This window comes from Hemicordylus capensis, chromosome 2, assembly GCF_027244095.1.
Source record: "Hemicordylus capensis ecotype Gifberg chromosome 2, rHemCap1.1.pri, whole genome shotgun sequence".
Classification (NCBI taxonomy): Eukaryota; Metazoa; Chordata; class Lepidosauria; order Squamata; family Cordylidae; genus Hemicordylus; species Hemicordylus capensis.
The window spans coordinates 386,177,942-386,191,531 of record NC_069658.1 but is presented as its reverse complement, the minus strand read 5'-3'; the positions used below and the strand labels follow the sequence as shown (position 1 = coordinate 386,191,531).

General features: G+C 43.0%; 1 protein-coding gene across 7 annotated transcripts in view; it reads right to left on the bottom strand.

The window, feature by feature from the left end:
• B3GNTL1 (UDP-GlcNAc:betaGal beta-1,3-N-acetylglucosaminyltransferase like 1) overlaps positions 1 to 13,590 on the bottom strand; it is a 334,712-nt gene that overhangs the window by 288,174 nt on the left and 32,948 nt on the right. For 5 of the 7 annotated variants that reach the window (XM_053300502.1, XM_053300506.1, XM_053300504.1 and 2 more), the window contains one exon: positions 5,200 to 5,265. The exons of the other annotated variants lie outside the window; for them this stretch is intronic. In XM_053300502.1, coding sequence (XP_053156477.1) covers positions 5,200 to 5,265 — 66 coding nt within the window. The remainder of the gene's footprint in view (positions 1 to 5,199; positions 5,266 to 13,590) is intronic. 7 annotated transcript variants of the gene reach the window in all.

Here is a 13,590-nt window from a genome sequence, read left to right as displayed (position 1 = left end):
CCCACACTCATTGTCACCGTGGCGGCGGTGGCCGCCATCGGGGCCAGTCTCCCCGCCGCAGCCACCGTCACCTCTGTCTGAGGCTGCGGCTCTGCCGCCGCCTCGCCAGCATTCTGCTCCCGTTGGCAGCGGCCGCTTCTCCTAGGCCACCACTTCTCGAGCTCCAACATGGCCGCCAGAGTCTGGGCGGCCATGTCTTTTTGGGCCGATCTGGGCATGCGCTCTGCGCATGCCCAGAATGGCCCAAAAAGACACGGGCAGCACGGCCGCACGCTTAAGGCTTTTATGGTATAGGATTGATGTACTACAGAGACAGATAGCATAGAGAGATTAAAATAAAATAAGCAGAGCTCTCTCTTTTTATCTAGAGCTATTTGCTTCAGCCAGTGTGGTGTAGTGGTTAGAGAGTGCTGGACTAGGACTGGCGAGACCCAGGTTCAAATCCCCATTCAGCCATGATACTTGCTGGGTGACTCTTGGCCAGTCACTTCTCTCTAAGCCTAACCTACTTCGCAGGGTTGTTGTGAGGAGAAACTTAAGTATGTAGTACACTGCTCTGGGCTCCTTGGAGGAAGAGCGGGATATAAAATGATGATGATGATGATGATGATGATGATAGGAGCAGGAAAAGTCTTCAGCCTTTATTTGTGGGGCAATTCAACAAGATAGTGTCACCAAAATCATTCCAGCTCAACAATGGGAGAACCAAACTTGGACTGCCCTATGGATATTCCAAAGAAGAAACCAAAGCTCCAGGCTGCTAAAGGAAAAGTGCGCCATTGAGTTAGTGTCGACTCCTGGCGACCACAGAGCCCTTTGGTTGTCTTTGGTAGAACACAGGAAGGGTTGACCATTGCCTCCTCCCACACAGTATGAGATGATGCCTTTCAACATCTTCCTATATTGCTGCTGCCCTATGTAGGTGTTTTCCATAGGGGTTTCCCATAGTCGATATAGGTTTCCCATAGTCTGGGAAACATACTAGCGGGGATTCGAACTGGCAACCTCTGGCTTGCTAGTCAAGTTATTTCCCCACTATGCCATTATACCTACATATCAGGCACAAACAATCATCTCTCATTCCATCAGTTGTACTTTTATCCTTTATTCCCCACTAAGGTAACTAGGCACAAGGCAGACAAAATGGATGGCAGCAACAAATATCAAAACCAAAGTTAATCTTGATTATAATATGACATTACAAATGAAACCGAAAGCTCCATTGCACAAGTTTCTGTTTTTTGTTCTATATGTCATGTTACCTCTGAATGACATAACACAACACCTTGCAATTTGTCAGACTTGCAACCGAAACTGTGGTAAGACAACAGTAGCTCTCCAACTATTTGTTCAGCTTCCCAAACAAACCAAAGAGGAAGTATATTTTCATTGCACATGCAGCTACACCACCCTATCCTTTGTGGGGATAGAACGGATGCTAAAGTAGACAATAGAAAGTAGAAAATAGGGCAACTAAACAATTGAATATAATTCCAGCAAAAGAAAGCAAAGGCAGGTCAGCTGTGGATTGCCTGCCCAAGCCAACCACGCACTGCTGATTTAGCAGCAGTCACTGTTAAGACACCTGCAGGGTCATGAATAAACCATGTATTTGTTCCATTCCCATCCTTACCAAAATCTCGCTATTATGCAACATGTCCAAACAAGCAAAATTAGCCTGGGCAGAGTATGAGCTCATACTCTATCTACTATAAGATCTATCTTTTACTAGCAAGAAACAAATGTACGCATTAAACTCTTTTCAAGGTTTAGCTGTCTGTGGGCCTCTTAACAAGAATGTTTGCCAAGTTATGCATGGTAATACTGTGGTATGGACTCATGCCTAAAAATTAAGGTCAAACCATTTTGTTTCTGTCATGCTCATTCTAGTTCAAAGAAAAAGAAAATGATCATTATCCTTCTGGCCCCATCCCCTTATTATCTCACAAAGAACTCTTTCCCCAGCTATGTTTTTCACAAAGAGCCACACCAAGAAACAAGTGCCAAGCACTTTCACTTGGTACAGTTGTTTTTTTTAACACTGAACAACTACGATTAATCACAATATTCCCTTAGATGGGTTATGCTATCTACCTTAACATTAACATCTCCTTTTAAAAACTTTGCAACAGCAAAGCTTGTACTTTCAAGTTAAGTAGTTTGAAAACTACAGCAGAACCTTCAGTGTAACAGAGTAGCTAAGCTAGCTAATTCTAGTTCTCACTGTGGTTATGTTATCTGGGACCCCTTATTCAGGAAACAGATGTAAGGTACACTTCATATTACAGTGCAAGCCTCTTATAGGGGATACGTCTTGGGGACATGTTTTTGGTCTACCAAACATGGCTGTGCAAAATACTTCTGTCTATCAAGCACTGCTCAATTTATCCAAATTTAGAATATACTTCACCAATTCTATCTACCCTTTCAGTTTAAAAATATGCTTTTCTTATTTCCTCCCCCAACCCAGCCCTGGAGGTGCTAGTAGCACTGATGGTACACCATCATATTCCCTGGTAGTAAAGCCAGTATTGGTGGTTAGTCAACTGGAGCACAGGCTGGGAGCTAGGCATGTGCCAAAATGCAATTTGGCGACCGAATCACCAGCACAATCCCTTTAAAAACGAGGACTTCCACAAACCCTTTAACAAGGAGAAGAGCTCCTCCTCCCACTTTCCGCCACTCCTGTAATCCTGGCTCTCTGCCCAGATATCTTTGTGTGCGGGGGGGTGGGGTGTATGTCTCCCAGCTACCCCTGCATGCAATGCCAGCACACACATGGCCTCCAAGCATGAGCAGAGTAACAAAACAAAAACTCATTTTGAGAGCAGTAAAGTTTCCCAAGAATCAAAACTTGACTTTTGCAGAAAACTGCTTAAAATTACACAAAAATATAAATAAAACAGAAGACAAAGATCAAAAGTCCACACAAATGTGTGTTACCTTAAACATTTAGGGTTCCCCTCAGATATATCACACACACACACACACACACACACACACACATAAACCTATCATCTGCCCAGTGCCTTTGCCTACTGAACAAGAGCAGATTGTAGCTTTCTAAGAGATAAAATAATTGTCTTGGCAGATTTCAATGGCTACTTTGTGGTTAGCTCAATCCGCACAGCTGCAACCAACCAACCATCCTTACAGTGAAACTATATTGTGTAAGTACAGCTTTTGGCATCTCAGTCCTAACTATTCAACTTAAGCATACTTCTGCTATTACCATTGGGTTCTTGCAAGGGCACTCGAGTGCCTGCTCTCCTTCCATGCAGTAAGAAGATGTTAGGTTCCGTAGTCAAGAACCACCCACCACCAATATTCTGCAAACTCTGAACCAGCACCTGAGCTGAAAACTTTCTCTAGCTCACTTCTTTCAAAAATTGTCTTTGTGGGAGGTAAAGAAAAGTATCTTCTAGTGCTTCATAAAAAATGCATACAGGTCTAGGTAACTGCCAGTTATCTACCCTAAATCAGAATGATCCAAAAAGTCTATATAATAATGCTAGCATCACACAAATATCTTTAGGGGAGGAAGTCCCAGGTCTAGTATTCCAAGCGAAATGGGTTTCAAAGTCTTTCATTCCAGAACCTCAGAAAAAATTTCCTCTCTGCCAGAGTTTATGGATTTTACTTAACAATAGCGATGTGCTCGAAAGGCGATTTGGTGTCCGAATTGCAGCACAATCCCTTTAAAACTGAGGGATTTCCACATCCCCTGGGTATTTAAGAGAACATCTTCTTCACTATGAGCCCCACCGCCCATTGAGGTCACTTGAGGAGGCCCGTCTCCAGTTACCGCCAACTCATATGGGGGCTACACAGAGACAGGCCTTCTCGGTTGCTACCCCAAGATTGTGGAATGCGCTCCCTACTAAGATATGATCCTCCCCATCTCTGGCTATTTTTAAGAAACATCTGAAAATCCATCTTTTCAGCCAAGCTTTTTCAGCTTTTTAAAATTTTAGGTTTTAATTTTGTGGTTGATTTTACATTGTTGAATTGTTTTAAATTTTTATATGTGTTCTAATTGTTTTATCTAACTGTTAACCACCCAGAGACAAAAGTTTGGGCGATATATAAATTTGATAGATAGACAGACAGACAGACAAACATTGAGAGCAGGTCCCTCTTCCATTGACTCTGTTACAAAAAAATTAATCTACATTAGGAGATCCTGCATTTATTTGAACACAATATCTACCTGCAAGTAGACTGGATACAGCAGGATTAGGGGCTGAGCTTGGATTTGAACCTAGCAGCCTGATTCAATCCAAGCTCTGCCATGGACATACTGGATGGTCATAGGCAAGTTACTGCCTATGATCACCCAGTATTCATCGTATTCGTACTGTGTGTCAGTATACCTCTTGCCTTTGTAAAATTGGAATAGTGGCCTATCTTGTGTCATTGTTCTAAGAAGTACAAAAATATATGCAAGGCATTTAAGAAAAACACTAAACAAACACTGACTAAGTGCCATCAAATCGGTGTCGACTCTTAGCAACCACACAGATAGATGTGGTCTATCTAAACCACCCACCCAGTCCTGCTAAGCTGCCTCATTGTGGCGGAGGGGTGTTCCTGGGAGGAATGAGTGAAGTACGCCGGGAGGTATACTCCCAGTAGGGTCACCCAAAGCGCCAAGATCATTCCAGCTGCCCAGCAAAATCAAGCAGGCACCTATATTGGTCAGCAGTGATATAGAAAGGTGCTGGAGGCAGGCGATCACTTTAGTGACAACAACAAAAGCATCATTTCATACTTCGCGGGAGGAGGCAATGGTAAACAACTTCTGTATTTTACCAAGAAAACCACATGGATATAAAAACTAAGTTACTATTAAATGTTCACACTTTCAAAAGGCTAATCCACTGAACTTCTGGACTTCTAATGTCCTGAACTACTACTTCATACATTTCATAAATTTTGCGATCATTTTTTTAAATCAAAAAAATTGTTACTACTATTTAAAAGCTCGGGCCATCTAAATAAGAACATCTATCTTGAAACCCTCAGGGAAGATCAAATAAGAAACAAATTACTTCAGGAGAAGTTCCAGAAGCCTTTTCTTAAAATTCATTGCTAGCTGAAGACAGCAGCAGCAAAAAAATCTGCATACCAATGTTTTCCAAGCTTTCTTGTTAAAAAAAAACTGCATACCACACCATTTTAAAAAAGAGAAGTACTCACACTTTTGGGATGTTGAATAGCAGCTTCCCACTGCAACCTTATTCTCTGGGGCATCATCACATCATCCTGTAATAAATTGCACACTTTACTGAACATGGAAAAAGGGATCACCACTGTTCTCAAGCAATAATTGGAGATGGTTGCCAGATCAGCTGGTCACTTTTACAGCCCAAATAGACATTTAATCCCTGAATATATTAGAAGCAAAAGAAAAAATCCAAAATTTACACACTAGAAATAAAACCTACATTAAACATAGGAGGAATTTAACTTGTCACACCATGCTTTAAAATAAGTGAATTAGACACCACACAATAAGACTACAACCCAACATATACTTACGAGGGAGTAAATCCCATTGAAATCAGTGCAAGTAGGTTGAAATTCAGCATATATGCAAGTGGAGAATTGTCAAGGAAGTCCAACACAAATGTGTTGGACTTCAGAAGAGGAAACTTCTCAAAAATGAGGGGACTGGTAAGAAGGAAGTTGAAAGAGAAAGTCAGGAGAGTCAAATCACTCCAGAAAGCATGGAACTTATTTAAAACCACAATAATAGAAGCACAGTTGGAATGTATACCAAGAAGGAGGAGAGGTACCACCAAGTTCAGGAGGATGCCCGCGTGGCTAACAAGTAGAATCAGGGAAGCTATAAAAAGGAAGAAGACTTTCTTCAGAAAATGGAAATCCTGCCCAAATGAAGAGAACAGGAAGGAACATAAACTCTGGCAAAAGTAATGCAAAGAGACAATAAGGGATGCAGAGAGAGAGTTTGAGGAGCATATAGCTAAAGTGTCAAGGGGAATAACAAAACTTCTTTAAATATATCAGAAGTAGAAAAACTGCCAGGGAGGCGGCTGGACCCTTAGATGATGAGGGTGTGAAAGGGATTATTAAGGAGGATAAGGAGATTGCAGAAAAGCTGAATGAGTTTCTTGCATCTATCTTCGCAGCAGAGGATACTGACTGAGGAACTGGGCCAATTTGAGGTGACAAGGGACGGAAAAACTAAAAATTAACAAATCACCAAGGCCAGATGGCATCTACTCAAGAGTTCTGAAGGAACTCAAATATGAAATTGCTGATCTCCTAGCAAAAATATATAACTTGTCCATACAATCAGGCTCTGTACCAGAGGACTGGAAAGTAGCCAATGTGACTCCAATCTTCAAAAAGAGATCCAGGGGGGATCCTGGAAATTACAGGGCAGACAGCTTAACTTCGGTGCCGGGTAGATTGATGGAAAGCATACTTAAGTACAAAAGCATAAAGAAGAAAAGGCCTTGTTGAAGGAGAACCATCATGGCTTCTGCAAGGGAAAGTCCTGCCTCACTAACCTTTTGGAGTTCTTTGAGAGTGTGAACAGGCATGTGGATAAAGGTAATTGGTTGACATAGTATACTTGGACTTCCAAAAAGCTTTTGACAAAGTTCCCCGCCAAAGGCTCTTGAGTAAACTTAGCAGTCATGGAATAAGGGCACAGGTTCATATGTGGATTGGTAACTGGTTGAAGGACAGGAAACAGAGAGTGGGAATATATGGACAGTTTTCACAATGGAGGGAGGTAGGAAGTGGGATCCCCCAGGGATCAGTACTGGGACCAGTGCTCTTTAACTTGTTCATAAACGATCTAGAAGTTGGGGTGAACAGCGAAGTGGCTAGATTTGCAGATGACACTAAACTATTTAGGGTACTGAAATCCACAATGGATTGTTTTGGGCAACCAAAATGATCAGGGGCCTGGGGCTAGGCTACAGTCTCAACTTAGTCGCCTCTTTAGTTTGGAAAAGAGGCAACTAAGTGGAGGGACAGGAGAGCTGGTCTTGTGTTAGCAAGCATGACTTAGGGGAGAGCTGGTCTTGTGGTAGCAAGCATGACTTGTCCCCACAGCTAAGCAGGGTATGCCCTGGTTGCATATGAATGGGAGACTTGATGTGTGAGCACTGTAAGAGATTCCCCTCAGGGGATGGAGCCGCTCTGGGAAGAGCAGAAGGTTTCAAGTTCCCTCCCTGGCTTCTCCAAGATAGGGCTAAGAGAGATTTCTGCCTGCAACCTTGGAGAAGCCGCTGCCAGTCTGTGAAGACAATACTGAGCTAGATAGACCAATGGTCTGACTCAATATATGGCAGTTTCCTATGTTCCAATGCGGTGTATAAAATTATGCATGGAGTGGAGAGGGTGGACAGAGAGAAATTTTTCTCCCTCTCTCACAACACTAGAACCAGGGGTCACCCTATGAGACTGAAGGTTGGGAAATTTAAGACTGACAAGAGGAAGTAATTTTTCACACAGCAAATAATTCATCTATGGAATTCTTTGCCACGGGATGTGGCAATGGCCCCCAGCTTGAATGGCTTTAAAAGGGGCTTAGACAGATTCATGGTGGGCAGGTCTATCAATGGCTACTGGTCTGGTGACTGTGGGCCATCTCCAACCTCAGAGGCATGATGCCTCTCAATACCAGTTGCAGGGGAGCAACAGCAGGAGAGAGGGCATGCACATACTTCTTGCCTGTGGACTCCCCAGAGGCATCTGGTGGGCCACTGTGTGAAACAGGATGCTGGACTAGATGGGCCTTGGGCCTGATCCAGCAGGGCTGTTCTTATGAAATCTACTTCCAAGTAAACATACATAAGATTGCACTGCATAGATCAAACAGTTTAAACAATTAAGATAATAAATGCTTTTGAGAAAGAGATCACGTGTAAATTCAACTGAAGCCACAACCCACAGACCATTTAAACTACATTAGTAACCACCCATTCTCCTAAAGCAGGAACAATAACTGCAACTTTGTTTTACATTCAGCCAGTTTTCTTACAGTTCTATATAATAATGAAATTTTGCAGTTCCTATGCCTGTCAAACTACAAGTGTTTAACAATATACTACTAATATTCCTTGCTATCTATTTGATTCTCAGGCTACTATGTGCTTCACCCTATTCAGGAGGGGTACACATGGACCATTCCAACTGCGAACTAGTCTGCCATGAACTAGGTCAGTTCTAGCAGTTCACATATGAACTATTTTGAACTTTCAAGCCGGTTCATCGACCCAACCGGCATGTTCAACCAAACTGGTTTGGAGACCCATAGACTGAACCACCACAACCAGTCCATGCATACCTCCATTCAGTCCCTAAAAGGACTGAATGACTTTTAAGCTAATTTAACACTACACTTTATTTTTTTAAAAAAACAAGGACTGGAAACAAATGCCTGCCAGTGGCTCCATCTAATTCACCTACCTCAAGGTTAATGATAAATCAGAGAAACAGAAAGCAAAGCTGTGTATCAACTGAAAAAACATAGTTGAAATTGTCACAAGAAGAGTTGCCATGCCCCGCGAAATTCCGGGTTTCATCTGGATTTTAAGCATCTCAATTTATATAACATGCAAATTAGGCACCTGGATTTGGAAAGCTAGAATAGGGCAACCCTAGTCACAAGTCTTTTTTCATAAATACCACAAGTTATGTTAGAACTTCATATTTTTGAAGACACCTCAGGAAAAAAATATATCGACAGGTCAAATGCAGGTGGACAGACATGCAAGAAATGAGGTACTTCAGTTCTACGTTAACATGCCCATATATATAAAAGTTATTGTCAGGAAATTTCTAACAAATGTATAGTTTTGTTTGGTTGCTCTTATTCTGTTACTAATGGTAGCAGTCAACAAAATGCAAGCAAATATTACTTAGATCCTTCTAAGGCTGGATTCTGGATCAGGTATGGGATGGAAACTTGTGAGATGTTGCAAGATTCTACTCTGTACCCCATTCTGTTTAACATGCACAATACACCACCAAGAGAGGCCATCCACAGGTATTGGCTAAGCGTGTCATCAGTATGCTGATGACCCCAGGTCTATCATTTAAGTCTACTGATACCAGGGATGGAGTCCATGTCCTAAACCAGTGTCTGGAGGCTCTTCTGGGTTGGTTGGGGCTAACACACTGAAACCTAATCCAGATAACACTCTGGATCAGTAAAACCAGTAATCCAAGCAGTGAGGCAAATTTGGTCTTAGATGGAGTCACTCTCTCCCTCAAAGACCAAGTTTGTAACTTGAGGGTCCTCCTGGTCCAGATGCTATCCCTAAGGCCCAAGGGGAGGCAGTGCCCAGGAGTACCTTTTACTAGCTTTAGCTAATATGACACCTGCAACCCTACCTGGAGAAACGATAGATGATTTCTGTTACTCATGCATTGGTTACATCCAGATTGGATTAATGCAACATGCTCTACATGGGGCTGTCTTTGAAGACCTTTTGGAAACTTCAACTGATTCAGAATGCTGTCACAAGGATGCCTATGTGTGTTAGTGCGTAGCTATGGAACTATTACACCTATTCTGCAGTGACTTCATTGGTTGCCAGTTTGCTTCTGGGCCAGATTCAAGATGGTCATTTTGACCTTTGCATCTACAAAACTTGGGACCAGAAACTCTGTCAGATTGCATTCACCCACATGAATTTGCCAGTGTCCTCAGATAGTCATTTCAGGCTCGTTCTTAGCCCCAGTACTGATGCAGATCTGACTGGCAGCGACCAGGGAACAGGGACAGGGCCTTTTTAGTAGTGGATCCCCATCTTTGGAATGCCCTCCCAGAAACACTTAATCTGTCCCCTCCTTGATTTAAAAATAATCCCTTTTAAAAGAAGCCTTTTAACGTTTTAATTAGACTTCCGGCTTCAATTCAGCTTTAGTCCTGTCTGCTGTTTTATCTTGCTGTTTTGTTTTTATGTTTGTTTTATTTATTGTAAGTCACCTTGAGCAGAAGTGTGTTGGAGGAGTAGGATAAAAATACTTCAACTCAATTATCTCTCTCTCTCAACTGGTCAGTCCACAAACTGTAGAACACTCACAGACACACTGCAGGATTTCACCAACTGAAATATTTTCAACTATGTATTTATTGTGCTTGTCCAACTCCTCTTTAAGCATTAGTGTACACTATTAGACTACTTCCTTCACATTCCATCTACAGCTCAATTTGTAAACAGTTTAAAGTGTCTTCAAACAAAAAGCATTCGTATACAGTTACTAAGAAATAACATAATGTTCTTTAATGTGAAGATTTTACTATCATTCTTTTCTTTCCAGAAACATGCTTCAAAACAGTGTATCGAAAAATTAGCTAGAAGTAAATACAAAAGCTCCACCACACATTTATAGAGTGTTTCTTCTAAGCTTCAACACCAGGAAATGTGGCATAACAAATTAAAATTAGAAGATTTCAACTCTAAGCTAATCAATCTGTCTCGTGAAAATAATTTGGTTTTTTAAAAAACATATCTAGATACATTTCTCAATAAAATCATGCTACTAAACACACTATGGCATAAGAATAGAGAAATGATTCAAATAGTCTACTGTCAAACAAATTATAATAAGCAACTACTAGACATTTCTAGTATTTCATACTAGAAATACTAGAATATTACATTTCATAACATATACACCCAAAGTAATCCACAATTATAGGAATCTGGTAATCCTCTATAATAAAAGCCTTGGGTGTGCGCCCGTGTCTCTGCGCCCGTGTCTCCCTCGGCCGTTCTGGGCATGCGCAGAGCGCATGCCTAGAATGTCCGAGGGAGATACGGTCGCAGGCACCAGGTGGCCATGTTGGCTCCCGTCCGGGTGGAGGAGACGCGGGGACCGGGGAGGGCAGATGCGGCAGCGGCAGGTCCAGCCCGGCCGCAGGGATAGGAGAGGCGGCAGCGGCGAGGGACAGCAGCGGCGCCGCCATTTTCTTCTTGCCACCGCCAGCCCGGCCCAGCTCTACCCTGGGTTGAAGCAGAACGAGCAGGAGGAGCCGCGCCTCACGGCTTCCGTTGCGGAACAGGAGTGGGGAGCCGGAAGCGGAGGCTCGCGGCACCATGGGAAATGGAGTCTGTGCCGGCGGCAGAAGCCCCGGAATGACAGGTGGGTGACGCACGGCCACTTCCGGTAGAAACGGCTAGCGGCTGGGCTGGGTGAATCTATGGACATGGGGAGGGATGGCGCAGCTCGGTCCCTCTATGGTGAGGCTCCCCTTTTCATTTGCAATGGGAGTTAAAGGGGGAAAACGCCTCCGCTATGAGACTGGAAGTGTTGCTCTAGACCTTTTTTTTACTCGGGGGGGGGGACTGATGTCATTCCCTCAGGATGATGAGTCTGGACATCTCCCCCTAGATCCCGATAGATCCTGGGAGATCTATCCCTCCCAATAGATCCTGGGAGATGGAGGCGAAAAGGGAGGATATTAGCAGGATGCCCATAGAGAAAAAGTCGAGAGTCTCTTTCACTCACCATTGCATCCTTATTAGCATTTCTAAACTGTTTCCCGCCCTAATTCCCAATGTAAAACATAGAGGAGTTTCACCATAGAGAGCGTCACTAACTCTTTAAAACTCTGGGACTAGAGCGACACAGCCTGATTCGGCAACAATTGAAAGCTGACCCAGGCCATGTTTTTTTATGGTCGCTGTGTGGGGTTATTGGTATGTCTATATGGTAAAACTATACTTTTGCGCTGATTGAATAGAAAACTAGCACACACACCCCACTAGAGCCCGTTATTTAAACGGGCTTAAAAATACTAGTTAAACAGTATTAACTGTTTGCCCTGCTAACTGGGCAAAGAAGCATCTTTTACCGTGGTGATTCTCTTTATTTAGCAGGGGGAGAGTAATTGGCCCTATCCACCCCCAGCACAGTACTTCCAGTGACTGTTGCTGGTGTGTGTCTTATGTTTCCTTTTAGAATGTGAGCCCTTTGGGGACAGGGAGCCATCTTATTTGTTTGTTATCTCTCTTTGTAAACCGCCCTGAGCCATTTTTGGAAGGGCGGTATAGAAATCGAATTCATCATCATCATCATCATCATCATCATCATCATCATCATCATCCCAGGTCCTTCCCAGGTCCTTGGGAAGGACTCGATGTCTGGATAAAACAAACCAGTCAATAACACCTGTCTGACTGTGTAAACAAGAAATAATAATAAGCTTCCTGTTCTCCCGAGTCCATTTTGAGCAGGGAAGTAATTTGTTGAAAAAAAGAATGAAAATATCTTCATTTCACATAAAAAGCCACCAGAGATTTCTAGAGAAACCCAGATATATTTCTGTTAGTGAGGGGTCATCATGATCGCCAGTCACCTTTCATAGGAAGCTGCCTTATACCAAGTTGGACCACTGGTCTATCCAGCTCAGTACTGTCTACACAGACTGGCAGTGGCTTCTCCAAGGTTGCAGGCAGCAATCTCTCTCAGCCTATGCTTTGGTAGTTTGTTGGTTCAATTAAAAAATCTTGTCCTTTTTTTTAAAAAAAAAAAAATCTTGTCCTATCTTGGAGATGCCAGGGAGGGAATTTCTAGGAAGCAAGGCACTCAGCCAGCCTATGTCTGAATCATGCTTACCTGCTTCCACAAGCAACTAGGCCTGTCAAGTTCCACACAACTTTGCATCAGCTGAAATATATTCTTTAGTGTCAATTTAAATATACAAATAAAGATTAGTTGTGTTAGAATTATCTCCTTCATTCCAGAGTTGAGGGGGAAACCACCTGTTGCTAATCTCATGTGTGGCAGTTCTCACGAGATTTCGTGAGCGAGGGGAAGGGGAAAGGAAGTGGTGGCCAGGCTGGCCGGCCGGCCAGAAAACATAGTGGCCAGGCCAGGCAGCCAGCGAGAGGAAGCAGCAGCCAGGCCAGCTGGCGAGAGAAGAAGGTGGCCAGCGAGAGGAAGTGGCAGCCAGGCCAGCCAGCAAGAGGAAGCAGCAGCCAGGCCGGCAGGCCTGGGAAAAGAAGAGGTGGTTAGGCCAGCTGGCCAGCAGGCAGAGAGAATGGCTGAAAGGATGGGGGAGAGAGACAGGGAGAACTAGGGGCGCAGATGCTCTGTGCCAGGTCAGCTAGTACACCTTTATTCGTTTCATTTCAACAAAAAGTTACAAGTGGTCTTATGAGCAAGAAAAAACAATTTTCACAAAGTATATACTTTCTGAACAAACAGAAAGCACTCAAAATAGGCAGTCCTTCTCCCAACAGTAAGCTTTTGTACCCTGCAATCAACTAGCTGTCCGTGTCCTCTAGTAAGTACAGGATTCCGAGTTACTAATCTACTAGTGCTGTAACCCTAATAGATTTTTTTGCGTGGATTTCCCCTTGCTTGAAAAGGCTTGATGTGTCACCAGACTTTCCTAAGTTTGGATGAAAAGTTATAAGACTCAAAGTATTTAAATTGTGGATTGGTAAAAGTACAATGTGAAAATGCAGAACTCCAGTTCATTTTGCTGAGCAAGGAAGTGGGATACAAAACTTCCTTGATAAATGTTTATAATTTAGAAATACTACATACAGGGTGAATTCAAATGACCATAAGGTACTTCACTGATACTTACAA